Consider the following 27,172-nt stretch of genomic DNA (forward strand, 5'->3'; position numbering starts at 1 on the left):
TTGACTGAAAACAGTTACCCATGTTGGGAAGTCCGTGTTCTTTAGTTGGCATTTGTGTACAAAGCATTTTATTCTTGGAATAATTATATTTTCATCAGGCTAGAAATCATCATTTCCTACCCAGGAACTTTTAAGAATACTATTCAGTGAAAGATACACATGACCGCCCAGATTGGAAGAGATGACAGTCACCTAATTCAACGGTTTTCACAGTTTTTAGTTATGGATCCTTGCCTCTTCCAAACAACATCTTTCACAGAAATTCATTATGTAACAATGGAGCTGCTCTAAATGAAGGGTAAAGAAAGGAATAGAGACCCTTAGCCCTTGGGTGACCCCCAGGCTCTTCCCTAAATGTGCTTTGCAGAATAGTTTTCTGATTTGTTCTTCCTTGGGTTCCCACTCAAGGAACCACTTTGAATCCTTTCTGCAGCTTCTTGTTTGTGTTTCCTCTCAGTGTCCTAACTTCTCTTTGATTTGGGGGAATTCTTGATAATGTATAATCTCATCTTTCCTATTGTAAATTACTGAATAAAATAAAGTTTATTCTGCTTACTGCTTGGCATATCTTGTCTCTCTGTTCTATAACTTTTCATTGACTGCTTTTTTTATACATGTGGTACATTACTAAAATATCTGAATGCATATTAAATTTGAGTTGTAAAACTCAGTGAAACAGTCCTGACTCGTCAAGCCAACCATCCAGGTTTGTCCAGGATCTGAGGGATTTCCAGAAACACAGGATTGTCAATACTAAAACTAGGGAAGTCCCAGGCAAACCACGACAAGTTTGTCACCCTGATCTTAACATAAGTGGTATCCAAATAAAGTTTTCATGTGAACGTATTTCACATTTCAGTGAGTTTTGGTATGCGAATAAATAGGTTAATTGTCCTGAGCATTTTAAATCAGTTTTCAAGTTCTATTAGCATAGAGACTAGCTGTTTATAATCCAGTATTGGATTCATTGAGAAAGTCTTACTGTATTCCTGTGTCTCAGGTCACACTAGTGGCAACAGCATTGATTACTGAGAAACTTCATTTCTCACTTATGTTTTAAAAAATTATTTCTGTGGTGGGAAGGGTGCAGGCGGAAAGGAGATGGGGGAATTAACATTTTTCTATATTGTCTGATTACATACCAATCAATTTCTCCCTTTACCCATAAACGTATATATACGTATTACACATTTCAAAGTAATTTTCAAATTGCTATACACTTCTTAAATATTTCCATGTAGGCATCATCTAGAGGTCACTTTTTATTTACAGGTTTTTTGGGGGTATAAAACTTACATGCAATGAATTATGCAAATCTTGAATGTACATTTGCTGAATTTTGACTAATGTATACAACTGTGTAACCAAAACCCTTCCAAGTATAGAACATTATTTCATGGCAGAGGCAGGACCCCCATCCAGGGCGATCTCCACCCCTAGATGCGACAACAATTTTCTTTCTTTCCTATGGAGATTAGATTTGCCTGTTCTAGGCTTTCATGCCTATGGAATCATACAATGCATACTCTTGTGTAAGGCTTTCTCCATCATATATTTTGGAGATTCATCCATGTACCAATTATTTGTTCCTTTTTATTACTTAGAAGTACTTTCTGTTGTGTGAACATACCATAATGTATTTATCTATACAGATTATATTTTACATGATAAAAAAGGTAGAAGATTGAGCCAGTAGGAATAAATGATGTAATGTTATTTAGTCTCTGGCTTTGTTACTGTTGTCTATCTTGGGGTTAGTCTCCACATTTCTGGACCTCAAAGATTCATAAAAATATGTGGATTAAACTTTTTTAGGCAATGTCTACCTCTAAATGCAGTAAAGACACTAATACTTTAATGCCAAATACAGCTGTTATTCAACATTTCCTACTTTTAACCCAAAAAGGGTCTTTTCTGATAACAGCCTTCATAAACTGGTGAAATCCCAATTATTCTCTCATAAAGCATATTATCCAGCATTTTGTTTTGGCACTGGATAATAGGCTTCAAGAGAGAATAATTGGGATTTTTAAATTGGTAGCAAATGTTAAATACATGACTGGATGCCTTTAAATTTTATGTTACAGGCTAATTTTAGCTTTTTCTGCATTGTTAAGGTTAATGCTCTGGATAATCTCGGTCAGACTTCTCTGCATAGAGCTGCACATTGTGGTCATCTGCAGACCTGCCGCCTACTCCTGAGCTATGGGTGTGATCCTAACATCATATCCCTTCAGGGCTTTACTGCCTTACAGATGGGAAATGAAAACGTGCAGCAACTTCTTCAAGGTATTAAATGCTCTCATGAAATCAACTTTTTAAAATGAGGCTATAAATTTTCTCACAGAGGGGTGCGTAGCTGCCTCAGCCAGTAAAGCATGCAACTCTTGATCTCAGGGTCATGAATTTGAGACCCACTTTGGTTTTAGAGATTACCTAAATAAAACGTTAAAAATAATTTTTTTTTGTATATTACATAGAAGTTGGTAGTAAAAAGAAAATGTAGAATATTTGGCCGTTATTTCTTAACTCGTTATACTGGTATTCCAAATATCATTAAATCTTCATTGTGATTTTGTTCCAATAGCATTTCTGCCTGATGTCTCCAAGTAAATAACTGGCTCTTAAGTTTTTACCTAGAGAGTGTTTAGGAGTAAGATATAATAGTTGCTTGGGATGCCTGGGTGGCTCAGCAGTTGAGCATCTGCCTTTGGCTCAGGGCATGGTCCCTGAATGAGTCCCACTTCGGACTCCCTGCATGGGGCCTGCTTCTCCCTCTGCCTATGTCTCTGCCTTCTCTGTGTCATGAATAAATAAATAAAATCTTAAAAAAATAAAAAGATATAATAGTTCCTATTTTTTTAAAGACAGGAAAACATAAAAAGATAGATGTCTCTCAGTTGAGCATCCATGATGATAAATAATACTCTAAAGACTGGCCCTGCCTCTTTACTCTTTTCTTAGGTCCTTTATATGTAACACATACAGAATTTGTAAACGGTAACCAACTATTTCACTTATTAAAACCTTTAGCTATTGAATATGTGCGTATTCATTATGTTTTTAAATATTTAGATCAAATATCTATACATTTTGTGTAGGTTATACATTTTACCCTAGAAACTTGGCCCAGTAAATTTTAAAATGACTCTGATGTCTCAAAGTTCAAATGAGAGGAAATACAACAAATCAAGCCTCTTGTATCTTTTTTTTTTTTTTAAGATTTTATTTATTCATGAGAGAGAGAGAGAGAGAGAGGCAGAGACACAGGTAGAGGAAGAAGCAAGCTCCATGCAGGGAGCCCAATGTGGGACTCAGTCCCGGGACTCCAGGATCACGCCCTGAGCTGAAGGCAGAAGCTCAACCACTGAACCACCCAGGCATCCCCTCTTGTATCTTTAATACCTTTGATGTTCCTTATGCCTGTGATCTGGAAACCACCTTTTGAGAAAAACACTGAATAGATGAAGGCAGGCTGATAAAACCTTCTGGAAATGGCTAAAACTGAAGTAACTACAAGACTCTTTCAGGATTCCCTTTAGTTCCTCATATACTGCATATTTGTTTCAGTGTCAGTTTGGGGGTTTAACACCAGTCCTAATCAGTTGCCTGGTGATGGACATTTACAGTCTTACTAGTTTTGTGCTCAGTGTTGTGTCTTACCTTTATAAAGTAGATTGTCAAAGTAGAATTTCCAGGTCAAAAGATAACATGTAATTGTTAAGTCATCTTCTAGAAAGGTGGTTAAGTACTATTTTATACTCCTGCTAACAGCATATGATGAGACCTGTTTGTCAGCACTAGGTATTATGATTCCTAACCTTTTGGTTGGGTGAGTGTGTGTATGAACTTCAGAAGTAATAGATGATTTTTTTTAATGCAATATACGGAAATATTGTCAGTGTAGCTCCCCCATTTCCTCCTTGCCCACTAATGGATGAAAAAGAAAAACCCAGGATCTCACTTTAATTTGCATTTTTTAATATATATGTTGTAATATTTTTTCCACTTTTTATTTGCCTTATAACTTTGTTTAATGTTAATGTTACTGCCTGACATATTTTTCCAAATTAATATTGCTTCTGCCCTCAATGTCCTACTCTAAGATGTTTTACTCCAAGTATAAAAATACTCACTTATATTTTCTTTTTAGTATTTTTAAGGTATGATTTTTTTTAGCCCTAAATCTTTAACCCAAGATTATTTTGTTCTAAGATACAAAAATACATGTTTTCTTCCTTTCCTGTGATAATTTAAATGATGTATAAAATAGAATTTCAGACTGGAAAATTACTTTAGTTATCTTCTAGTCCATCTTTTTTCTCTTTAGAACTGAAAAAAAAAAATCTGAGGCCCCTTGCCCCCCACTTTAGATAACTAGTTAAGGGCAGAACCATGGTTATGTCTCTGACCTTTATTTTCCTAATCTAAAGCCTTACCACTATCCTGTGGCCTTGGTTGTAGAACATGCCATCTTTCATCTATTTTGTATACCATTATATTGTTTAAATCATATTTATTCACATTTATATACATTTTGCCTATTTATATGAATATGTGTGTGTGTATAAAATGTTCCCTCCACCTCAAATTTTTTTTTGTCTCACAAAAATTTTTAACAAAGTCCTTCTGGTTTTCTTTACTACCATGGAGATTTACTCTATAATCTACCAAACTATAAAAGAACTTTACTTTGAGGTAAGATGCCTCTCTTAAAGCTTGGTCCTGCCTTCTCAATAGGAGTTAATCACTCTTTCCTTCTCTCTTTTTAGAGGGTATCCCATTAGGTAATTCAGAGGCAGACAGACAGTTGCTGGAAGCTGCAAAGGCTGGCGATGTAGAAACTGTAAAAGTAAGATACAATCTTATGCTTCCCTTAACTTTGGGTTTTTATTTTCCGTGTTTAATGAATCTGTACTGTTGTAATGAAGAAACTACTTATATTTTGTGCCTTGTTTTAAAAGGTAAATAATCATCTAGTTCTTTGCAAGTAAGAATCATTGTTCGGTGAAAGAAACTTTTTAGTTTCACATGCATCTCAGTAAATACCTCACAATCACAAATTTAAGTAAAGTGCATGTTTATGGAAATTTTGTTTAAAGAACCTGTTCATTTGTACCTTTGAAAGAATAAGATATCAAACTATTGCCCATTGTTTGCATATGACACGTACAACAGAAAGGGGAAACAGAACTAAACAGTGTGCCACTTTGTCAATGTCATTCTTCTGGTTTCATTTCTTTACCCTCTACCACTGTGATGCCACTTTTCAGAGCCACTGTTACCTAATAATCTTCAGTTCATTTAGCCAACTTCATTTCTTATATGGCCCATCTCCTGTGGTTGGCCTCCATAGAATAACCCTTCCTCAGATTTTGCTTTACTTTTTGCCATAGAGTCATATGTAATGTCTTAATGCCTATACCAGATAGTTCTTTTACAAAACTCCAGTTGTATATCCCAGTAAATAACTCAGAAGCCTAACACTTTGAAAGAACAAGACTACTTTTCATCTAATATAGATTAAAATTAATTCAGCATGTTTTATGAATGAAATAATTCTTCAGTAATGCAATGGGTTTGGGAGTTTTTCCCCACTTTAGAAAGAAAAAAAAAATTTGACAATAATATTATTTTTATTCCCAAAGCTAGCAGGGAGAAAAAAGCTTTGTTATATTTCCCCACTCCTCCCATTCTTGCCCCTAGACTTTTCAAAAACAATGCTAGTCCTCTTTGAGGGAACGATGATGTGTAGTAAGTTTTGTAAAAATATAAATTTATTGATATTGTGTTGGAAGTAACTACATGAAGCAGTTTCATTGTGTTTCTATTTGGTGTCTCAATCCTGAACAGACCCACCACACAAAGTCAATTTTAGATTTTCTGAGAACAAAGTATGTTGGTCTCATCTGAACTTGAGCTCTGTGGAAACTTATTGTCATTTTAAATAAGGAGATTTCTGGAAATTGATTTAAAAATCCATCTGGGGGATCCCTGGGTGGCTCAGCAGTTTGGCACTTGCCTTTGGCCCAGGGCGCGATCCTGGAGTCCCAGGATTGAGTCCCGCGTCGGGCTCCAAGCGTGGAGCCTGCTTCTCCCTCTGCCTGTGTCTCTGTGCCTCTCTCTCTCTCTCTGTCTCATGAATAAATAAATAAATAAATATTTTTTAGAAAACTTGTCTCAGAGTACGCAAAACTAAACAGAAACAGAGAATAAAGTAGCTGGTGAAAACTACCCAATGTAGCAGCACCTGGCATGTGTATTAAAAATAACTCATTCCTAGAGTCCAGCTTTAAAGCCATGAAATATGTCTCAAATGGGACCCTGAAATACTGTCTCAAGTGAAACAGCCATTTGTTTGGGGAGCATTAAAAAGCTTTATCAGTCCTGTAATTAAACCCCTTGAGGCTAAACCCAGAGATAGCTCCTTCCTTTGTTAGGCTTAGATTATCCCTAAGAGATAGGATAGAATACTAAAAAGTAAGAGTTTTTACTAGAATTCATAGTCTTTTAACTTTTTTTGAGCACCATAATTTATTTGTGTTGCTTTTCTTCCCCCAAACATTTGTACTTTTCATACAAGCATGAATAAAAGTGTTATTCTTAAAGCTTTTCTCAGCTAGACTTCCTTATCTAAACCAAAGAATACAAAAAAGTATTTGACTATTTTCCTAATTTTCCCAAGGATCGTAAATGTAGTCCCTTAAGTAGAAGTATCACCTAGAAATTCTTAGAAATGCAAGTTCTCCCAAAAAAAAGAAAAAAAGGAAATGCGAGTTCTCAGGCCCCACCACTGCATTAGAAAATCTGGAGGTAGGACCCAGGGCACGTGAAAATTTGAGAACCACTGGTCTAGAGCAGAACTTCTTAAACTTTAATATGCTTATAGATCATCTGTGTCTTGTTAAAATACAGATTCTGACTCAGGAGTGCAGTTCTGAGATTCTGCGTTTTTAACAACCCCAGGTGATGCCGGTGCTCCTGTGATTCTAGTGTACCTCCACAAAATGGAAGTTAGGATTGCTGATAATTGGTACTTTAGATTACCTTTATGTAAATAGTAATGATAATGATAAAATTTATCCACAAGCTTTAGCAAAAGATGATACAGGCATAGATGAGAGGACCAGAGGATTCCCTATAAATGACAAGGTGAAATAAGAATAGTTTCTGAGAATACTGATTTAATGAGATAAGAAATTAAATCAAACATTTGAAATTTCTACTAAATGAATTTCTACTAAAGAAATCAGAATATGGGCAGCCCTGGTGGCTTAGCAGTGTAGCGCTGCCTTCAGCCCAGGGTGTGATCCTGGAGACCCAGGATCGAGTCCCACATCAGGCTCCCAGCATGGAGCCTGCTTCTCTCTCTCTGTATCTCTAATAAATAAATAATATTTTTTAAAAAAATCAGAATATGTAGCATCATGTGTATACTGTGTTCCATCCTGCAGAAACTGTGTACTGTTCAGAGTGTCAACTGCAGAGACATTGAAGGGCGTCAGTCTACGCCACTCCATTTTGCAGCTGGCTATAATAGGGTATCTGTGGTGGAGTATCTGCTGCAACATGGAGCTGACGTGCATGCTAAAGATAAAGGGCAAGTATCAACAATTGTCACGGCCTCTTTTATCTGACTTTTTTAGGAAAATCTGAAAAAAATTTTGAAATATTTTTATGATGGTTTTAGCTCTTTTTCAGAGACGTCTGTTACCCTACACTGGCTTAAATGTAGCTTCTTAATTTCAGTTAATACTTCATGATGGTTAGCATTTATATAAAGACTTATCTGCATAATGTTTTATAATCTTACAGTGACTAAAGTAAAGTGCAGATTTTTTAATATGATAAGGAGATTGATTTTTTAATATGATAAATTTTTCAATTTGTATTGAGGATATTTGAATTCTTCCAGTTTATCTTAAAATTATTTTTCTTTAAAAATATACAATTTTGGGGGTGCCTGGGTGGCTTCGTTGCTTAAGCATCTGACTCTTGGTTTCAGCTCAGGTCATGATCTTGGGGTCATGGGATCAAGCCCTGCATGGAGTCTACTTGAGATTGTCTCCCTCCCCTTTGCCCCACTCTTGTGTGCTATAAATAAATAAATAAATAAATAAATAAATAAATAAATAACTTTGAAATACACACACACAGACACAATTCTTAATTCTGGATAAAGTCTATAGGTGTTTGTTATATTCTCTACAATTTAAAATACTTTTAAAATTTCCTCCCCATACCCTCTAAAAAGAATTCCATTTCTGCTTTCGATAAATTTAGGTTCTACAAAATATAAGCAGTGTAGTCCCCTGTGCAGTTCAAGAAATTTATCAGCTGTATGCAATTATATAAATTAAACATCTTTGCATTGCATTGCTTATGTAGTTTTTCATTTCAGAGGCCTTGTACCTTTGCACAATGCTTGTTCTTATGGACATTATGAAGTTGCAGAACTTCTTGTTAAGCATGGAGCAGTAGTTAATGTGGCTGATTTATGGAAATTTACACCTTTACATGAAGCTGCAGCAAAAGGAAAATATGAAATTTGCAAACTCCTGCTCCAGGTATATTTAAGTACTTATTGTGGACCTGTACATAGATGTTTACATTTCTAATAACTTTCAATAGAAACTTAAGCTAGTAAAGGAGTATGAAGTGAAGCTAATTCTCTTAGATTTCAGAATAAATGTCATGAATATTATATCTTAATCTGTGAGAATGTTTACCACACATAGATTTATTATTGTGTTGTCAGTTATCATCAAGTAACAGTCTCTAATTATTATCCTAATTTTTCCTATATAGTTTTTTAACCTCATGGATTATGGATTATGTAATTTATAAGCCAGATTTATTTGGCACTAGCAAAATTGTGATAGTTCTGGTATAATACAGGTACTAGTGTAGATATTTTACAGTAAAAACAAAAATTAGGGCACTTGACTGGCTTTGTCAATAGAAGATGTGACTCTTGATCTCAGGATTGTAAATTCAAGCCCCATATTAGGTATAGTGCTTAATAAGAAATATGTTAAATATATATTTTATTTCAGTGTTGGTGAAAACTACAAATAACATACATGAGAGTAAATCATTTGTGAAATACTGCCTTATTTTGGATATAGTTTAAAATTTTTACTAAACTACATTATAGAGGCTCCTGGCTGGTAGAGATGCAACTCTTTTTTTTTTTTTTTTTTTTTTAGATGCAACTCTTGATCACAGGGTCCTAAGTTCAAGTTCCATGCTGGGTTGTGGAGCCTACTTAAAAAAAATAGCAATAATAATAATAATTAAAATTATAAAAGGCCAATAATATTTAACTGCCTCTGTATTCTTTTTATTATAATTTTCTGTGTACTAAATTAAACATAACAACCATGTTAACCTTTAAGGTAGAGTGTTTCTGTATAAAATAGGATTTTTGCTATAGTTTCATGGACTATTTTCTCATTTAGACTAAGGGCGAACTTAAGCCAGTTCCTCTTTGTTTTTCACATGCCCAGCATGGTGCAGACCCTACAAAGAAAAACAGGGATGGAAATACTCCTTTGGATCTTGTTAAAGATGGAGATACAGATATCCAAGATCTACTTAGGGGAGATGCAGCTTTGTTAGACGCTGCCAAGAAGGGTTGTTTAGCCAGAGTAAAGAAGCTGTCTTCTCCTGATAATGTAAATTGTCGTGATACTCAAGGCCGACATTCAACCCCTTTACATTTAGCAGGTAAGTGAATGAAGTTTAAGTTCTATTCCAATCACCATAGTTTTAAATTCTCTTTGGTGAGTGAGTTTTGGCTACAGAAACTTGAAAAATCAGTCTGTTTGAGCCAGCCTACTTCTGATGATAGCCATTAAGCAGATTTTCAAGAGTTACTAAACCTCTTGCCAAAGTTTTTACATTAATTCATTAGGCCTGCCATAACAAAGTACCAGAGACTGTGAGTGACTTAAACTACAGAAATTTTCTTTTCTCACAGTTCTGGAGATCAAGGCATTGGCAGCATTGGTTCCTCCTGATGCCTCTCTCCTCAGCCTATAGATGGCCACCTTTTCACTGTTCCTCACGTGGCCTTTTCTCTGCACTTGCCTGGTGTCTCTCACTGTATGTCCTAATCTCCTTTTATAAAAAGGACATCAGATTGGATTAAGGCCTTCCCTAGCTGCCTCATTTTAACTTAACTATCTCTTTAAAGACCTTATCTCTAAATATAGTCACATTCTAAGGTACTGACAAAGCTTCAATACATTTTTTTAAGTTTCAGTCGTGAAATTGACACAGTGCACCTTTGTTTCTAGTACAGGTGTACAACATTTGCTTTCAGCTGATACTTCAGTGGTGTTACATTGTAGGCATAATTTGACATATATAAGATTTATCTAAGTACATATAATTTAAAAAAGAAAAAATAAATAGAGAAAAAAAGTAATGGAAAGGTTTCTGCCACTTTGTGTAATATGGGAGATAGAAGTGTCTACCCTTGTTTTCTCTCTCATTTTGTCTCATAGTGTGAATAATTGAGTGTGTTCCTAGTATTTAAAAGGTAATTTTGGTTATATGTGATTTTTCCCTTTAAATTTGCACCCCCTGTAATTTGAGACCCCACTGTCCATGGAAAAGAATTACTCTATATGTCTTTTAGAGCCTCTTGGAAGTGATAACCACAAATGCCAACATGGTGAGAAAAGGCTTTTATACTTCCAATGGCAGTCAGGGGTTTCTTGTCCATGCAAGACAGAATGTGATCTGTGTATATTTGAATTATGCTGTGTATAGTTATTTAAGCTTTTCTATATCTTTATGGTAGCTTACCTAGAACATTTGATAATTACTATTTAAACCCATGCTGTTGGGCACCTGGGTGGCTCACTTGGTTTTAGTGTCTGCCTTCAACCTAGGTCATGGTCTCAGGGTCCTGGGATCGAGCTCACATTGGACTTGTCAGTGTGGAGCCTGCTTCTCCCTCTCCCTCTGCTCCTCCCCTCCTTCCTTTCCCCCTCCCCCCCTCCATGCACACTCTCGCTCTTGCTCTCTCTCAAATAAATAAAAATCTTTTAAAAATTAAAAATAAACCCATGTTATCTTTGTAAGTGGTAAATAGCTTTTATATACAAAACATTTCTACCTGCTTGTGCAGTATTAAACCTTGAGACCTGGAAGGAGTTTTGGATTCATTGTAATTAACACTTACCTTATGGTAGTTCTTTGGTTTTGTTTTTCCCTCTTTGATCTTATTTAAATTTTTTGGCTTTAAATCCTTCAGTGAAAGAATAAAAATCTACAAGAAAAATAAATGTGAAAAATATTTTTTAACTATTTTAAAGTTTCAAATGATAGCTGATTTATGTTGGCAAAGTTAAGTTCCAGATTTGCTCTCAATCTATGATTATGTGTCAAATAAAACATACTTTACCATATAACTGTTACTAAGATAGCTGACCTTTCCCAAGATGACAACTAAGAGATTATGGCATACTAATAAAATACTAAGTTTTACTTCATGACTTTAGCTGATTTTAGCTGATTTCTAGATTTTGCTGCTAGACTTGCAGAGATGTATATTCCTAAGATCTCTGTCTACAAAAAGCGTGTCTTTGCAGCCTTCTTGGAAAATGGGGTCCTGAGACACATGCTGATGTGCTGTCTCCTACTCTGCCAGCCACTTTTGTTCCTAACTTGGCTTCTATATGTTTGAATGCCTTCTACTTGTGGCCCTTGAGACCACGTACCTGAGTTCGGGAAGTTGCATATAACAATCATAAAGGCAAAGACTTTGGTAGAAGATTTTAAAAGGAAAGATACAGCAAATCAGTCTACAACTTTTGAGAGTTTCTGGAATAAATGAGTGTCATCACTGAAACCTTCCACCTTGAGACCAGTAGGCAATTTTTTCCATAAAATAAAATCTTAATAGTCCAGTGGGGAATATCAGATTTCTATAAAATCTCTTTATTTTTTTAAAGAATGTCTGTGTTTCTTATACAGATATAGACAGATACATAGATGTAGTTATTTTTATATTAAGTGGAAGTAATTTTACTTCTTTTCTAAATTAGCTGGTTATAATAATTTAGAAGTTGCAGAATATTTGTTACAACATGGAGCTGATGTGAATGCCCAAGACAAAGGAGGACTTATTCCTTTACATAATGCAGCATCTTATGGGGTAAGTTCTTTCCTATTACCTTTAAAATCTCTGAAATTTTCAAAGTGGAAATCAGTATTGCAATTCAAAGGGCATTTAGCAGGCAGCCCAGGTGGCTCAGCGGTTTAGTACTGCCTTCAGCCCTGGGCGTGATCCTGGAGACCTGGGATCGAGTCCCACGTTGGGCCCCCTGTATGGAGCCTGCTTGTCCCTCTGCCTGTGTCTCTGCCTCTCTTTCTCTGTGTTTCTCATGAATGAATAAATAAAATCTTAAAAGGGGGGGGGGCATTTAGCTTTTTTATTTTTTAGAGGAGTTAATATGAGGACTAAAGAGATTAATGTCCAGGTCTCCATTCTGATTTTGTTGTAAGCTAGCTGTGTGACATGCAGCACATTTGTCATTCATTGTATTACCTTCTTTACCATCTCTTATTTTAGGTAAGATAGTTTTATTTGTTGATGCCAGGAAGGAAACCCACTAGGACTCCTAGGAGTCTGTAGAGTTTCAGATGCGTTGTTCCTGAGTTTATAATGACCCTAAAATGTTATAATCAATATTGGCCAGCTTCAGTCGTATAATTAGAATAACTAAGAAAGGTTGCTGATTTATAAATTGATGTTTAGCAGTTATAAAACTTGAATAATTGAGAAGTTATTTAAGTTGTATTCATTTATTTGGTTCCCATCTGGTATAGAATTCTTAAATTCTCAAGTTACTAAAACATCTGTAATTTTTAATCAGCTACCCATAAATTATGTTTGGGAGCAACACAGTTTTTCATTTCCAGAACAGGTTTGAAAATATGGAAAAAAAGGTATATAGTGAGTTTCTTCTTGGGAACTAAAATGTGGTAATATTTCAGACTGTAACAGGAATATTTTCTTTTACAGCATGTAGATGTAGCAGCTTTACTAATAAAGTATAATGCATGTGTCAATGCCACGGACAAGTGGGCTTTTACACCTTTGCATGAAGCAGCCCAAAAGGGACGAACACAGCTTTGTGCTTTATTGCTGGCCCATGGAGCTGACCCTACTCTTAAAAATCAGGAAGGACAAACGCCTTTAGATTTAGTTTCAGTAAGTGATGGACTCTTTGAAAAATCTCATTGCTTTCTGACTTTTTAAAGTTCACTTGGTAGATATAAAATGTCTTCATGGTAAATGTGGCAAAATCTATTTTAGCCCAGTCAAAATGTAGGACTTCTTTGGTGTTAAAATATAATATGTAAATAATAAGATTATCAAATCAGTTATCGTATCCGGGGTGCTTTTAGAAATAGGAAAAAGAAGTGTTTGGTATAACTGCTTATGTTATTAGTTGGGAAACAAAACAGGCGCAGGCCCCCAGTGAAAGCTATTACGGTGTGTACTATGCAGATTCATAGAGGACATATGATGAACTTAACCAGTCAGGGACATTGCTCTCAAAGTGCAGCCATAAAGCCGGCTTCTAGTAGGGATTCCCTTCCCTCCCAGACTGCCTCTTCCCAAAGTTCCTGTTCCTCACTTATCTCACCAAAAGTATTTGTGAAACAAGCTTGTTCCTCCAGTTTTCTATGAAGTTTGTTTGGTTTTGGTTTTTTCCTTCTCCCAAGGGAACTCATGTAGGCATCTCCATTGTAGCCTCTGCCTTGGCCACTGTGACATAGGTGTCTCTCTTGCCTTTACGACTGTGAAATTGACCAGGGCATTGGAGGAAAAGGGAGAAGAAATTCTTGTTCAGATGGAAAGGAAGTCTTCTACATATTGCTTTCTCCTGAGAGAGATTCCACTGTTACAGATTACACTGAGAAGCTGATTTAGTTCAGCTGCATTGGGGGTTAAATAGATTTTTCTCAGCAGGCTGACAACCCAGCAGTATTTGCAATATTTCTTCAGGGAAATGTCTTTCTAGTTCCAAAATACTTTGGAAGTATACTTTTCTAATTCATTCCACCCATTTGTTCATCCACCAGACATAATTGACATGAAACAAAGGGCTCTAGAGAACAGGTGTGGGCTTTAGGGTCAAACAGACCTGCCTTAGAATTCCAGCTCTGCCACTTAGAGTTGCACAGTCTTTCACCTTGCCTAGTCATCTACAAATGGGGGTAAAATATGTCTGGTTAAGGGGCACCTGGCTGACTGTCAGAAAAGCATGCTACTCTTGATCTTGGGCTTGTGAGTTAGGGCTCCACACTGGGTGTAGAGATTACTTAAAAATAAAATCTTTAAGATACATACACGTGTGTATGTATATATATGTCTGGTTAATATGAAATTTAAATGAGGTAATGTACTTGAAGTCCCAGGCTTGATAGCAAATACATAAAAAGCACCCAACAGATCGTGCTATTATTTTAAAATGTTACCTACAAACTGTGAGTGCTGTGGAAGTCCTCAGACTCAGGTAGGAAAAAGGTAAGGATTAGAAGAGACTGTATCAATGACTAGTCATGAAAACAAGTACTGATTTACTTCTTGCTGACTATTAATTAGTTAGGGTCTTAATTGAGCATTGTGAAAAAAATAGTATATATCACTAATTAAACAAATTAATATACTAGTAAATTTGGGGATTTTTTTTTTCCATGCTAGCTGATTTGATTAAAATGATGATCTCACTCCCTTCCCCCATTCAATTTTAAGGAGCAAATATATCACTGAATATTTTCCAAGAAATATAAACAAGTCATTGTTTACTAAAGTTCCATGTAGATTGAATTAGTTCTTCCAGAATAATTGTATTAGTGTTAAAATTTTCTTACCTTTTAAAATTGATATTACTATTAGCTCATTTCAGTGTTTTTCATAATATCATAGTATCAAAGTTAGGGTTTTTTTATGCTTTGCTACATTTAACAGGGTTTTTTTTTTAATTTTCTGTGTCTTTGAACAGATTTTCTGAATTATTTTATATTTAGTTTGACTGGATATCACTTGTTTTACTTTTGAAAATAATCATTTTTATATAATATGCAACTCTAGTGCAAATCTGAGTTTTTGTCATATTTTTAAATGCATTCTGTTGGGTATAGGAGAATTTTAAAACTTGGCTTATCACAGATTTAATTTCTCTCTGACCCACACCAGGCAGATGATGTTAGCGCTCTCTTGACAGCAGCCATGCCCCCTTCTGCTCTGCCTTCATGTTATAAACCTCAAGTGCTCAATGGCGTGAGAAGCCCAGGAGCTACCGGCGATGCTCTGTCTTCAGGTCCATCCAGCCCATCAAGTCTTTCTGCAGCCAGCAGTCTTGACAATTTATCTGGGAGTTTTTCTGAACTGTCTTCAGTAGTTAGTTCAAGTGGAACAGAGGGTGCCTCTAGTTTGGAGAAAAAGGAGGGTGAGACATTCTGCAAAAATAACTTTCTGTCTTGTAATATAGCCACAGATTTGTCATTTAGAATTATAACAAGTCATTTTTTAACCTTAAATACAACTGTTAGTACCAGTTTAATTAGCATAGCCTTTAAGTTTTAGTCTTTTGTTGTTGTTTTCTTTATGTTATTAGTCCGTAATGAAACTTTCTCCTTACAAGTTGAAGCTTGATGAGTCTTACGCTGCTAACCTACTCTTTAGATGTAAATATGCTTTTTGAAGGGTTTAAAAGTCTTGTGGTTGAGTATTTATGCTTTATTTATCTCTTCTGGTGTATTTTTACAGTTATGAAATACCTTTACTCCATGTCAGAATATCCAATTATGAAGATAGGGGTTTTTTTTAAGGAAAGAAAAAGATACACATATTTACAGTCTCTATAAAACTGTTCTCTCTACCTCATACCTGTCCAAATTCATCTCACCTTAAGTGGCATTGTGGAACTTGTTTACATAAACTTTTTTGTGAAGTCACTTACATTCTCAAAGATAAGGAACTTTTTTTTTTTTTTTTTTTTTTGGTGAAAATAAAGTTGACATCTTAGTTTCAGTATGGAAACTTATTATAAACACACAGTTAAAAATAATATTTTTTTTAATGCTAAGATTTTTTTTAACCTGAGAGTGCCCCCATTGGCTGTTTATTCTAATGATGTTAATTTTGTAGCTTTCTCTTTTTGCAATTTTTGTTGGTATGTTCAGTATTATATCCCAAGTGACAGTATTTTGATTCATCTTTACATTCTTCATGAGTATAGTAATTCCACAAAACTTTGTTGTTATAATGTTGATATACGTTATTCTGTTCTGGATTTTTTTTTTTTTTCCAGTTCCAGCAGTAGATTTTAGCATAACTCAGTTTGTAAGGAATCTTGGGCTTGAGCACCTAATGGATATATTTGAGAGAGAACAGGTGAGTAGATGAATTGATTTTACTTGGTTTGATTTTCTATAAGACCTCAAGGAAAAATTAATGCCTTGAACTATTCAACCTGTTTGCAGAGAGAGGAGAATGGTTTTTGTTTTGTTTTGTTTTGTTTTAAAGACTGAAAAATCAGTCACTCTTTTAGTTTGGCTTGATCTTGGAATTTCTGTTCTGTTTATTAGCACATAAAAATCGAAAAAAAACGTGAAAATACACATTCTTTTCAAGTGCACACGAGACATTCTCTAAAATAGACGATACCATAAATCACTGATCAGGCTTCTGCAAATACAAAAAGATTGAGATTATACCATGCATATTTTCTGACCACAATGCTATGAAACTTGAAGTCAACCACAGGAAAAAGTTTGGAAAAACCATAAATACATGGAGGTTAAATAGCTTGCTATCAAATAATGAATGGGTCAACAGGAAATCAAAGAAGAAATTTAAAAATACGTAGAACAATAGACTCTCATGTAGTAATAGTAAAATAACTTTCTGAAATGGAAAGCTTAGCTTATTTTTATTTAGCTCGTAAAGCTCTGTTTGTTCGGGTCGGTCATGTCAATCACTACCTGCTCTAAGTCTGACACTTCACTAGCTGCTATAGGAAGAAATGCCAAGCATACATCTAGGCTTTTCGGGAAGATATGCCAAGCATATATCTAGGCTTTTCTAGAACAGTCCCAGTTTAAAGTATGCTGTCAGAATACATTTACTGATTTTGGGGGGACTAAGAAAATATAGTTACTGTAGACTTACATCCCTAAAGAACTTTTGGTCTACTTGTGGAGCTCTAACAATATATAAAGAACTAGGTATTGGGTATAGATTTTAGAAATTCAAAGAAAAAAAGGTAACCTGCTGGACTATTCAGGAAAAGCTTCATGGAAGATGTATAAATAAAACAGGATTTTTGAGTGTCTTCAGTTTTCACAAAATGGGAATAACGTATTTGAGGGTAAAGGAATAGTTTGAATCCTGAGGCAGAAGTACCAGTTAGCATAGTCTGGAGAAACCAGTGAAGCATTGTATAAATGATTGATTACGGTAGAGTGATGGTGGATAACACAAAATAGAGTATCTGAATGTGATTAATTTGTAAATGGATTTTTGTTTTACGGTTTAACTCAGCTCAGGTTCTTATGCTAAATGAAAGTAATTATTTTTTGTAGTTCATACCTAAAATTTAATTAGCTGCAACTTTTTGGGTTCAGTTTAACAACTGGTTTGCTTTCATTTCTAAGCTGTTCAAAAAAATCTGAAGTAAATGTGTGATTCTAATACATTATAAAAACACCAGTATATGAATGTCTACCAAATGTAAGCCTTCTAAACAGTTTCATCCTTTTTTGTAAGATCACTTTGGATGTATTAGTGGAGATGGGGCACAAGGAGCTGAAGGAGATTGGAATCAACGCTTATGGACATAGACACAAACTAATTAAAGGAGTTGAGAGACTTATCTCTGGACAACAAGGTACTTCATTTTAAATAAGTGGTATCATCAGTTTAACAGTTGGCATAAAGGCAACTTGCTAAATGATAATTTAAAAATCTATAAGAGCAAGTCCATTTAATGGGAAAAATGCTAATTAGGATTCAAGAAACTTGGTATCAAGTTGTAACAATGCTACTGTTAAGTTTCCTGAGCTTCTGCTGGTAATTGTGTACCTGGATAAAATTTCTGGGCCATTCAGAAGTTTGGTGATTGCTTTTGCTCTGATGTTATTTCTCTTACTTCTATTCAGTTATTTTTGAAGTTATTCTAGCTCCAAAATTTTAGGATTCTAAAAGATCAGACACTTGAATATCTCCTATCTTATGGTAATATAATAGGCAATGCCTAGGCATTCAGGCCTGCCCATAAAATAATGTTATAAACTTCTCTTTTGTTGTAAATGGCTCAACTCTAAATACTTACAATGAAAGTATTGGGAAACAGTGTTGTAACTGAGGAAATTTGCAAAATAGCATTGAATAATATCTATTTCTTCTGAATGTTAGTACTTTTAAAAAATGCAAATTGCATTTGTTCAACAGATGTTAACATTTCCTAGGTACCAAGTCCTGGGTATGAAAAAGTGAATTATTCTAAGTATCAAAACCACATTGTTAAACTGAGGGCATGATTTTCCCTGCCTGGAATCAAATATGTCCTGTCATTGAAGTCCTGGCTATATATCTGGAGTTTAAGAAAAATCTAAACTAGCAAAAATGAAGACATTTTCAGAGACAGATGTATGAAGGCAGGATGGGGTCCATCTCAAAAAAGAAAAAATATCTCTAGAAATTAGGTGATTGGAGCTAAGGAATACTTTAAACGGGAATTCTGGAATGGACCAGGATCAATTAAAGGTAGATACACTTTACTTGCCTGGTAGAGTCTAGGACAAAATGTTTAAAATGTGAGGTAGTCTGGAATATGTCTTATAGATGAAAAATGTATAAGATAAAAAGGAAAGAAACCCCATTGGCTCCATGGAATGTTAGTATACAATATAAAAAGCATCAAAAATGAAGAAAAACTAGAACCTTCAGTTGTGGATCATGACTCTACTAGAATGAATAATAGATCTAGTAGGATAGAAATGTCTTTTTTTTTTCCTTAAGACTTTATTTATTTATGAGAGACACAGAGAGAGAGAGGCAGACACAGGCAGAGGGAGAAGCAGGGTCCATGCAGGGAGCCCGATGCGGGACTTGATCCTGGGACTCCAGGATCACGCCCTAAGCCAAAGGCAGACGCTCAACCCCTGAGCCACCCAGGCGTCCCTAGGATAGAAATTTCAATGGAATACTGGAATAACAAGGACCATTTAGAAGGAGGCAGGTTAAAAAGGAAATCAGGTTGGGCAGCCTGGGTGGCTCAGCGGTTTAGCGCTGCCTTCAGCCCAGGGCGTGATCCGGAAACCCAGGAACCAGTCCTACGTTGGGCTCCCTGCGTGGAACCTGCTTCTCCCTCTGCCTGTGACTCTGCCTCTCTCTCCCTCTCTGTGTCTCTCATGAATAAATAAAATATTTTTTAAAAAAAGGATATCAGGCAATGTTTGTTCATTAAACATACAGTGTCTGGGATACAGTTATTAAAACTATTGAAAGGCTCAGGAAACATTGGCAGAAACAGATACATTACCACCAAATGGCAGAGATACGTAACTCCATGCCACCTCTGGTCAGGAGTCATTTTGCTTATCCAGCTGCAATTGTAAAGGAACATTTATTCCTTCATGGAGGAGAATTGTTACGAGACAGAATGACTGCTCTAGCACATCAGGGTCACTTGCCTACATAAAATTAACCTTTCTTGTCTTCATTTGAAGCCAGGATTCTATACCTGTGTTATACCTAATTTGTAAAGTGGATCTAGTGGAAGTCTTCTAACAGTCTCTCATTTTGCTGGCTTAGCCCTAGCTATCATTCAGTGCATCAAGTCAGTAGATTACTTGTCCTCCATCTTTGAGCACAGATAAAACATCTTGGGATGGTACACAGATGCTTTAGTCAAGCATGTGTTATAGTCTTTATTAAGTCTTTAGTCTCTGAAATATTCCCCTTTGTAAGTCTCCATACTTCTGTAAGTACTGTAATCGAGTCATACCTATAAGTTTGTATAAGTTAAGCATGTTGATAGCAGTCATGTTATTCAGACCAAAACTCAGAACTAGGTTAGTGCTTTTACATTCCAGAGACAAGCTGCCATGCACTGACTCAACAATAATGGATTTCATCCCTACCTGGAAAAATAGCAGAGACTCAGAAATCTTGTAGAGACTGTAGGAGAGGTTACAAGTATACCAAAGAAATTAGAAAATTCTGTCAAAGATTCCATTTCAAAAGCTTTTGTGAGAGTAAAGGTACAAAATATAGTTATCTTGACCATTGATATTCAGAAAACACAATATTCATTGCTGAATTAAAGACTATAATGGGTTAGAATAAGCATTCATTAGTTAGTAACCTTTATGGAATACTCATTCTGGGATGATTCAAAATACCTGAGGCGGGCAGCCCTGGTGGCTCAGTGGTTTAGCGCCGCCTTCAGCCTGGGCATGATCCTGGAGATCCCGGATCGAGTTCCGCATCGGGCTCCCTGCATGGAGCCTGCTCCTCCCTCTGCCTATGTCTCTGCCTCTCTCTCTGTGTCTCTCATGAGTGAATAAATAAAATCTTAAAAAAAAAAAAAAATTACCTGAGGCTATACAAGTTTCTGTCATAATCCTTCCTCATATGTACAAAAATTAAAGAGACTAGATGCTGAGAGGGCTGTATCATTAGTGAAGGAAATGTGGAAAAGAAATGTGTGACAAACTCCTTAAGGATAAGAGATAAAGAATAAAAACATCTTCTGAAATATTAGAACTTGTCAGGTTAAAATTAGTCTAAATGCAATGTGGTGTTCTGGTTTGGATCCTAGAACAGAAAAAGGACATTAGTGGGGAAAAACTAGTGAAATCCAAAATAGTCTGTAATTTAATAAGTGTGATATATGTACTGTGGCTCTATATAAAATGGTAACATTGGAGGAGCATTAATGTTCTTAATGGTGATGTTAGGAGGTTGACTGAAAGGTACACAGGAACTCTCTGTATGATCTCAGCCTTCCTGAAAACCTAAATTAGTCCAAAATCAAAAGTTTTTAAAAATCAGTAGTAAGCATCAGATAACTCAAGTGGCTGTTTTTGGTTGGTGTTAATTGGAGGGGTTTTTTGGCATTTTTTTTTAACCTTCAAATTTCATTTGCTAGGTCTTAACCCATACTTAACTCTGAACACCTCTGGAAGTGGAACAATTCTGATAGATCTATCTCCTGATGATAAAGAGTTTCAGTCTGTGGAGGAAGAGGTATGTTCATATACCTTAAATGAATGTTGGGTTTAGTAGCTAAACTTCCTAGACGTTTCCAGATTTTAAAAATGTAATAGGGTTTTTTAATTGTCCCTAACTCTTTACCACCTAGAAAACCTTCAAAATCAGCATTGAAGGTACACTCCCTCAATAAACGTTAATTCCAGTAACTTGGTTCAGTACTATAGTTAATATTAAGCCAGAATTCTGTTGGAGAAGAGTTTACTGTCATGGGGCAGGTGGGGGGAGGGGAGTGCCAATATTTCCCTCCCTTCATGAAAACAATTACAAAGCCAGCCCAGTACCTCACACAAGACCCAGAATACACACAAGACCCAGAATATGTGGATTCTGCTTATCCAGGAAAGTTTTCTTCCAGCTTGCTTTCCACAAAACTCTTGAATCCACTGAAATCTTTGAATAGTGCCTTACACTTTGAAGAACACATAACCTATATGTGTGAGGAACACAGAGATAAAAAGTTGAGTAGGACTGAGTTCTAAAATTTAAGAAACTCCAGCTCCTAATGAAATATAAATTGTGCTTTATTAGGGCAGCATGAATGGGAACAAATAAATGATTGGGGTTTTTTTTAGCTTTTAGGTGATTAACTTTGTATGTTTAACTCACCTGTGCATCTGTTTCTTCTTTCTTCCTTTAGTTTGCATTAAATAATTTTCACCTATAAATATTATTTTCAGATTGCTAGCTAATTAGCTAATAGCTATCTCTAGAAAATAGTACTTGTGAATTTACAGAACTCATATTCCTTAAACAACAAAAATATTAAAATCTTATTTTGTATTCTCAAAAATACAATCATAAGAGTCAAAAAGCATGTTCCCCATATCAGAAAAAAACAAAAGTTAATACAAATACATTTGACATATTTTTCCATCAGATGCAAAGTACAGTCCGAGAGCACAGAGATGGAGGTCATGCAGGTGGAATCTTCAACAGATACAATATTCTCAAGGTAATAAGATAGTGAAAATAAAGTTTTCTGAGACCATAGTTTTTTCAAGCCTGAAACAATAATTAACTTTCATAAGAATACAATGATCTGTCTAACCTATTAAGTCTTTGACATAGCATCAGGGGATATTTGGGGGACAATTGTATCCTTGGAAGGTTAAGATTCTCAAAATCGGGATGCCTGGGTGGCTCAGATGGTTAAGCATCTGCCTTTGGCTCAAGTCATAATCTCCAAGTCCTGGAATGGAGCCCCATATCAAGCTCCCAGCTCAGTGGGGAGTCTGCTTCTCCTTCCCCCTCTCCTCTGCCTCTCCCCCTGCTTGTGCTCTCTCTGTCTCTCTCAAATGAATAAATAAAAATTAAAAAAAAAAAAAAAAGGGATCCCTGGGTGGCGCAGCGGTTTAGCGCCTGCCTTTGGCCCAGGGCGCGATCCTGGAGACCCAGGATCGAATCCCACGTCGGGCTCCCGGTGCATGGAGCCTGCTTCTCCCTCTGCCTGTGTCTCTGCCTCTCTCTCTCATTCTGTGTGACTATCATAAATAAATAAAAATTTTTTAAAAAAATTAAAAAAAAATAAAAAAATAAAAAAAAAGATTCTCAAAAATCCTTGTACTGTTTTTTGGTTTTTTGTTTTTTGTTTTTTTTTTTGTTTTTTTTGGTTTTTTTTGCTTTTGAGGGGAGGTGCTGTTTTCATAATGAATAATTCAGCCCTTGCTGAACATATTCAAGTTTAGAGGTTATGCTTTATCTTTGAATAACGACAGCACATATACTAAGGTACGCTGTTATAACAAAGTTGAATTTTTTTGTGGCTCAAGGAAGGCCTCCATCTTTATATTTACACCATGCTTTCTTTTTTCTTTTTCTTTTTTCTTTTTTTGTCTTGTCTTGCTCCTAACTCCAGGTTTCTGTGAGTCCCCATCCATATCATGTCTTTTTTAATTTTAGCAGTAGTCCCTCTATATCTTCATCTTTGCCAAAAACAGTCTTTAAAAAAATATTTTTTAAGTCATTCAAATGAGAGTCCTAGGGATCCCTGGATGGCTCAGCCGTTTAGCACCTGCCTTCGGCCCAGGGCGTGATCCTGGAGTCCCGGGATCAGGTCCTGCATCGGGCTCCCTTCGTGGAGCCTGCTTCTCACTCTGCGTGTGTCTGCTTCTCTCTGTGTGTCATTCATGAATAAATAAATAAAACCTTTTAAAAAAAAAAAGAGAGAGTCCTGTTCTTTTTCTTGAACCCAGGTATTCTTTTCTGGGTCTTTTCCAACTTTGCTGTGTTTTTCTTGAGAACTACAGCAAGCAAAATGCACACTCTACTTGAGATGCATAAATATTTTTGTTAACTACATTCTTAATAATTCTAAGATAAGATGGTTAGAATTAAACTGTGCAAGTGGGGCAGCCCAGATGGCTCAGCGGTTTAGCGCCGCCTTCGGCCCAGGGCCTGATCCTGGAGACCCGGGATTGAGTCCCACATCGGGCTCCCTGCATGGAACCTGCTTCTCCCTCTGCCTCTCTCTCTCTCTCTCTCTCTCTGTGTCTCATGGGTAAATAAATAAAATCTTAAAAAAAAAAAAAAGTATGGCAAGTATCTTTATAATACTTGAATTTTAAACTCAAAAGTGAACAGTATCAGGGTGCCTGTATGGCTCAGTTGGTTAAGCTTCTGCCTTGGTCTCAGATCATATCCTGGGGTCCCGGGATGGAGCCCCTCTTCCTATTGCAGGGAGGCTGCTTCTTCCTCTCCCTTGCTTGTGCTTTCTCTCTCTCATTCTTTCTCAAATAAATAAAATCTTTAAAAAGAAAAAAAAAAGGAAATCCACTTAAAAAATCAACAATATCAAATCTTTCATCTGTTTTATATTACTATTTCAGAAGAACTATTATGTATAATATTAGATACCATATTTTAGAGTTACTGAATAAAACTATTCGTCGAGATGGTTATGTTCATACTATTAGATGATTTAAAATAAAAGCACACATTATTCAGATAAAGGAATCCTACTTTTGGAAGCTCCTTTTTATTTGTATCATAGTATGACAAGAATTACATCTTGAGATTTCCATTCATGAACACTTATAATTAGAGGCAAATTTCAATCAAGTCTACATTATCTGCAGGCAGTAACAAAGTGTATAGAGGTTTGTTAAGGGTGAGGGCAGGAGAGAATATGTTTTTGATTTTCAAAATAGTTTAAAATAAAGAAAAGCACGTTTTGGGCAGCCCTGGTGGCTCAGCAGTTTAGCGCTGCCGTCAACCCAGGGCATGATCCTGGAGACCCAGGATCAAGTCCCACGTCGGGTTCTCTGCATGGAGCCTGCTTCTCCCTCTGTGTCTCTGCCTCTCTGTCTCTCATGAACAAATAAATAAAATCTTAAAAAAAAAAAAAAGTGAAAAGCACTTTTCTCTGTAAAGATTTTAATGCAATATTTAATTTTTCAATGATAAAACTTTTTTTTTTAACATAAATGAGATCTCTGTCAGTTGAGTTCCTTGATTACATCTGTGGCAGTATTTTCAGTTTTTTTCAGGCAAGACTAAAACCACTCCCTCCGATTTGCTCTGGGACCAGCAGGGGGCTGTAACACCTTTAAACACAGCCAAGAAACAGCTCTAGGATTGTGAATTTTGATCCTAGGAATACTCCAAATGATACCAACATCCATCTTTAACTCTTCTCAAGACAAAAACTTTAGGAATTGGAGGCTTAGGGAAGGGTAGAGGGAGTAGTAGTGTGTCTCTTTGTGTATGTGTTAGAATGGTGTTTTTTGGTGTGGCTTTTTCTAATATTTTTAATTAAAAATAAAGATGATACTTTGAGCCAGATAAAGCAGTGTGAGGTGAATGATATTGTTCTCTTCTAAATACTTATATACAGAACTTAACATACTGATTTGGAGATGTTTTAGTAATAATTCTAAATTAGAATGGGAGTATTTTAGTCAATTAATGGTACTCTTGACCTTCACTTAAGGCAATAAGTAGCTTTTTTTCTCATGGACATTTTTGACTTCCAAAATGTAGCTATATTTCTATCTTTATATTTGAGACCAAGTATTTTTAGTTGACTAAAATAAAACATAGTTTACATTTCAGAAAAAAGTTTTGCCTCTCTACAGGCTATGTGGCCCATTTTGGCTAAGATGAACAAATAGGTAAGTAATTATGACAAAGATTTTGATTATTCTGATCTTTTCTTTATAGATTCAGAAAGTTTGTAACAAGAAATTATGGGAAAGATATACACACAGGAGAAAAGAAGTTTCTGAAGAAAACCACAACCATGCAAATGAAAGAATGCTATTTCATGGTAAGATTCCTTTTCCCCAGGACACATGCTAGCTCAGTAGGTAGAGCATGCCACTCTTCGTCTCAGGGTTCTGAGTTCAAATCTTACATTAGGTATGGAGCCTACTTTAAAAAAAAAAATTTTTACCCTACCCTACCACCATCCTCTTCTACATAATTTTTTTGTCACATATGAAATAATGAGTCTATATTTCTCATGCCATTTTTTAAAAAAATATTTCTATAAATGTTACATTTATATTTGTATTTCCAACCTCTTTTGAATTTGTATATTTTACAAATGTAATGGATTGTTTATAAATGGGATTATAATAAGGGCAAAGTACAGAAATGGGAATGTTGACTTAATATTTTCCTTTTTTCTTTATATAGATTTTTGCGTATGATCACTCTGAAAAATGGTGTGCTTTACTTTTAACTAGTTGATTGAATTGAAATTAAGGTCTGAGGGGTGCCTGGGTGGCTCAGTCAGTTAAGCATCTGACTCTTGATTTTTGGCTCAGGTCAGGATCTTAGGAAATCAAGCTCTGCGTTGGGCTCTGCCTGCACTGAGTATGGAGTCTGCTTAAGATTCTCTCTTTCTTTCTCAAAAAAAAAAAAAAATTCTCTCTCCCAAAAAAAAATTAATAAATAAAGTAAGATGAAATGAGGTCTGAAAATCACCTCAGAAGACCATACACATCCTATTCTGCCTTTAATTCTGAGTGTCAAAACTACATTTAACTTCATTCTGTTAAAAGAGCCATTGTCAGAAGTGCCTGGCTGACTCAGGTGATTGAGTGTGCCAGTGTACATCTTGATTTTATGAGTTCAAGCCCCATTTTAGGGATGGAGATTACTTTTAAAAAATTAAAAAATAAAATCTTTTTTTAAAAAAAGAGCCATTGTCCTTGACCTAGGGAACTTTCTGAGAACTTCTGTAGAATTGAGAGCACCATTATTTGTTCTTGAAATTTTCTGATTTTCTTTTTATATATATATTGCAAACTAATATATGTTGATTGGTCTGTCTGCCTTTTTTTTTTTCTAAGTAGTCTCCATGCCCATCGGAAGCTCACTGTGGACCCTCAACCCACAACCCCAAGACCCAAGATCTGAGTTAAGATCAAGTGTTGGATGTCCAACTGATTGAGCCGCCCAGGCACCCCTCATCTTTGAAATTTATAGCAAAGATGAATATTGATATTAATAGAGTGTTCATCAAGTCTTCAAGTACATAGTCGCTCCCATCTGTTTTTCCAGTTGGCCTTGATTGCAGAAAACTTTAGAGACCTGTACACTTCTATAAAACACAGCATTTAGGGGCACCTGGGTGGCTCAATGGTTGAGCGTCTGCCTTTGGCTCAGGTCATGATCCCAAAGTCCTAGGATCGAGTCCCACATCAGGCTCCCTGCAGGGAACCTGCTTCTCCCTCTGCGTCTCTGTGTCTCTCGCGAATAAATAAATAAAATATTAAAAAAAAAAAAAGCTAAAAACACAGCATTTAAATTTCACAATCCCCTGAAAGAATGGCTTATAGCAGACTGAATTGGTGCATAATATCTAAATGGTATTTCTCATTCTGAAACTTTAAAAATCATTTTGATAATCCCTTGGCC

The 27,172-nt window shown here is 35.8% G+C and overlaps 1 protein-coding gene across 1 annotated transcript in view; it reads left to right on the forward strand.

Annotated features, from left to right (window-relative positions):
- TNKS2 (tankyrase 2) overlaps window positions 1–27,172 on the forward strand; it is a 67,357-nt gene that overhangs the window by 32,414 nt on the left and 7,771 nt on the right. The window contains exons 12-24 of the mRNA XM_055334406.1: window positions 2,118–2,289; window positions 4,773–4,852; window positions 7,455–7,600; window positions 8,402–8,567; window positions 9,510–9,729; window positions 12,060–12,169; window positions 13,040–13,228; window positions 15,224–15,476; window positions 16,341–16,423; window positions 17,798–17,918; window positions 21,186–21,283; window positions 22,188–22,262; window positions 25,469–25,574. Of these exons, the coding sequence (XP_055190381.1) occupies window positions 2,118–2,289; window positions 4,773–4,852; window positions 7,455–7,600; window positions 8,402–8,567; window positions 9,510–9,729; window positions 12,060–12,169; window positions 13,040–13,228; window positions 15,224–15,476; window positions 16,341–16,423; window positions 17,798–17,918; window positions 21,186–21,283; window positions 22,188–22,262; window positions 25,469–25,574 (1,819 nt within the window). The remainder of the gene's footprint in view (window positions 1–2,117; window positions 2,290–4,772; window positions 4,853–7,454; window positions 7,601–8,401; window positions 8,568–9,509; window positions 9,730–12,059; window positions 12,170–13,039; window positions 13,229–15,223; window positions 15,477–16,340; window positions 16,424–17,797; window positions 17,919–21,185; window positions 21,284–22,187; window positions 22,263–25,468; window positions 25,575–27,172) is intronic.

Source organism: Nyctereutes procyonoides, unplaced genomic scaffold (assembly GCF_905146905.1).
Source record: "Nyctereutes procyonoides isolate TBG_1078 unplaced genomic scaffold, NYPRO_anot_genome, whole genome shotgun sequence".
NCBI classification, from domain to species: Eukaryota; Metazoa; Chordata; class Mammalia; order Carnivora; family Canidae; genus Nyctereutes; species Nyctereutes procyonoides.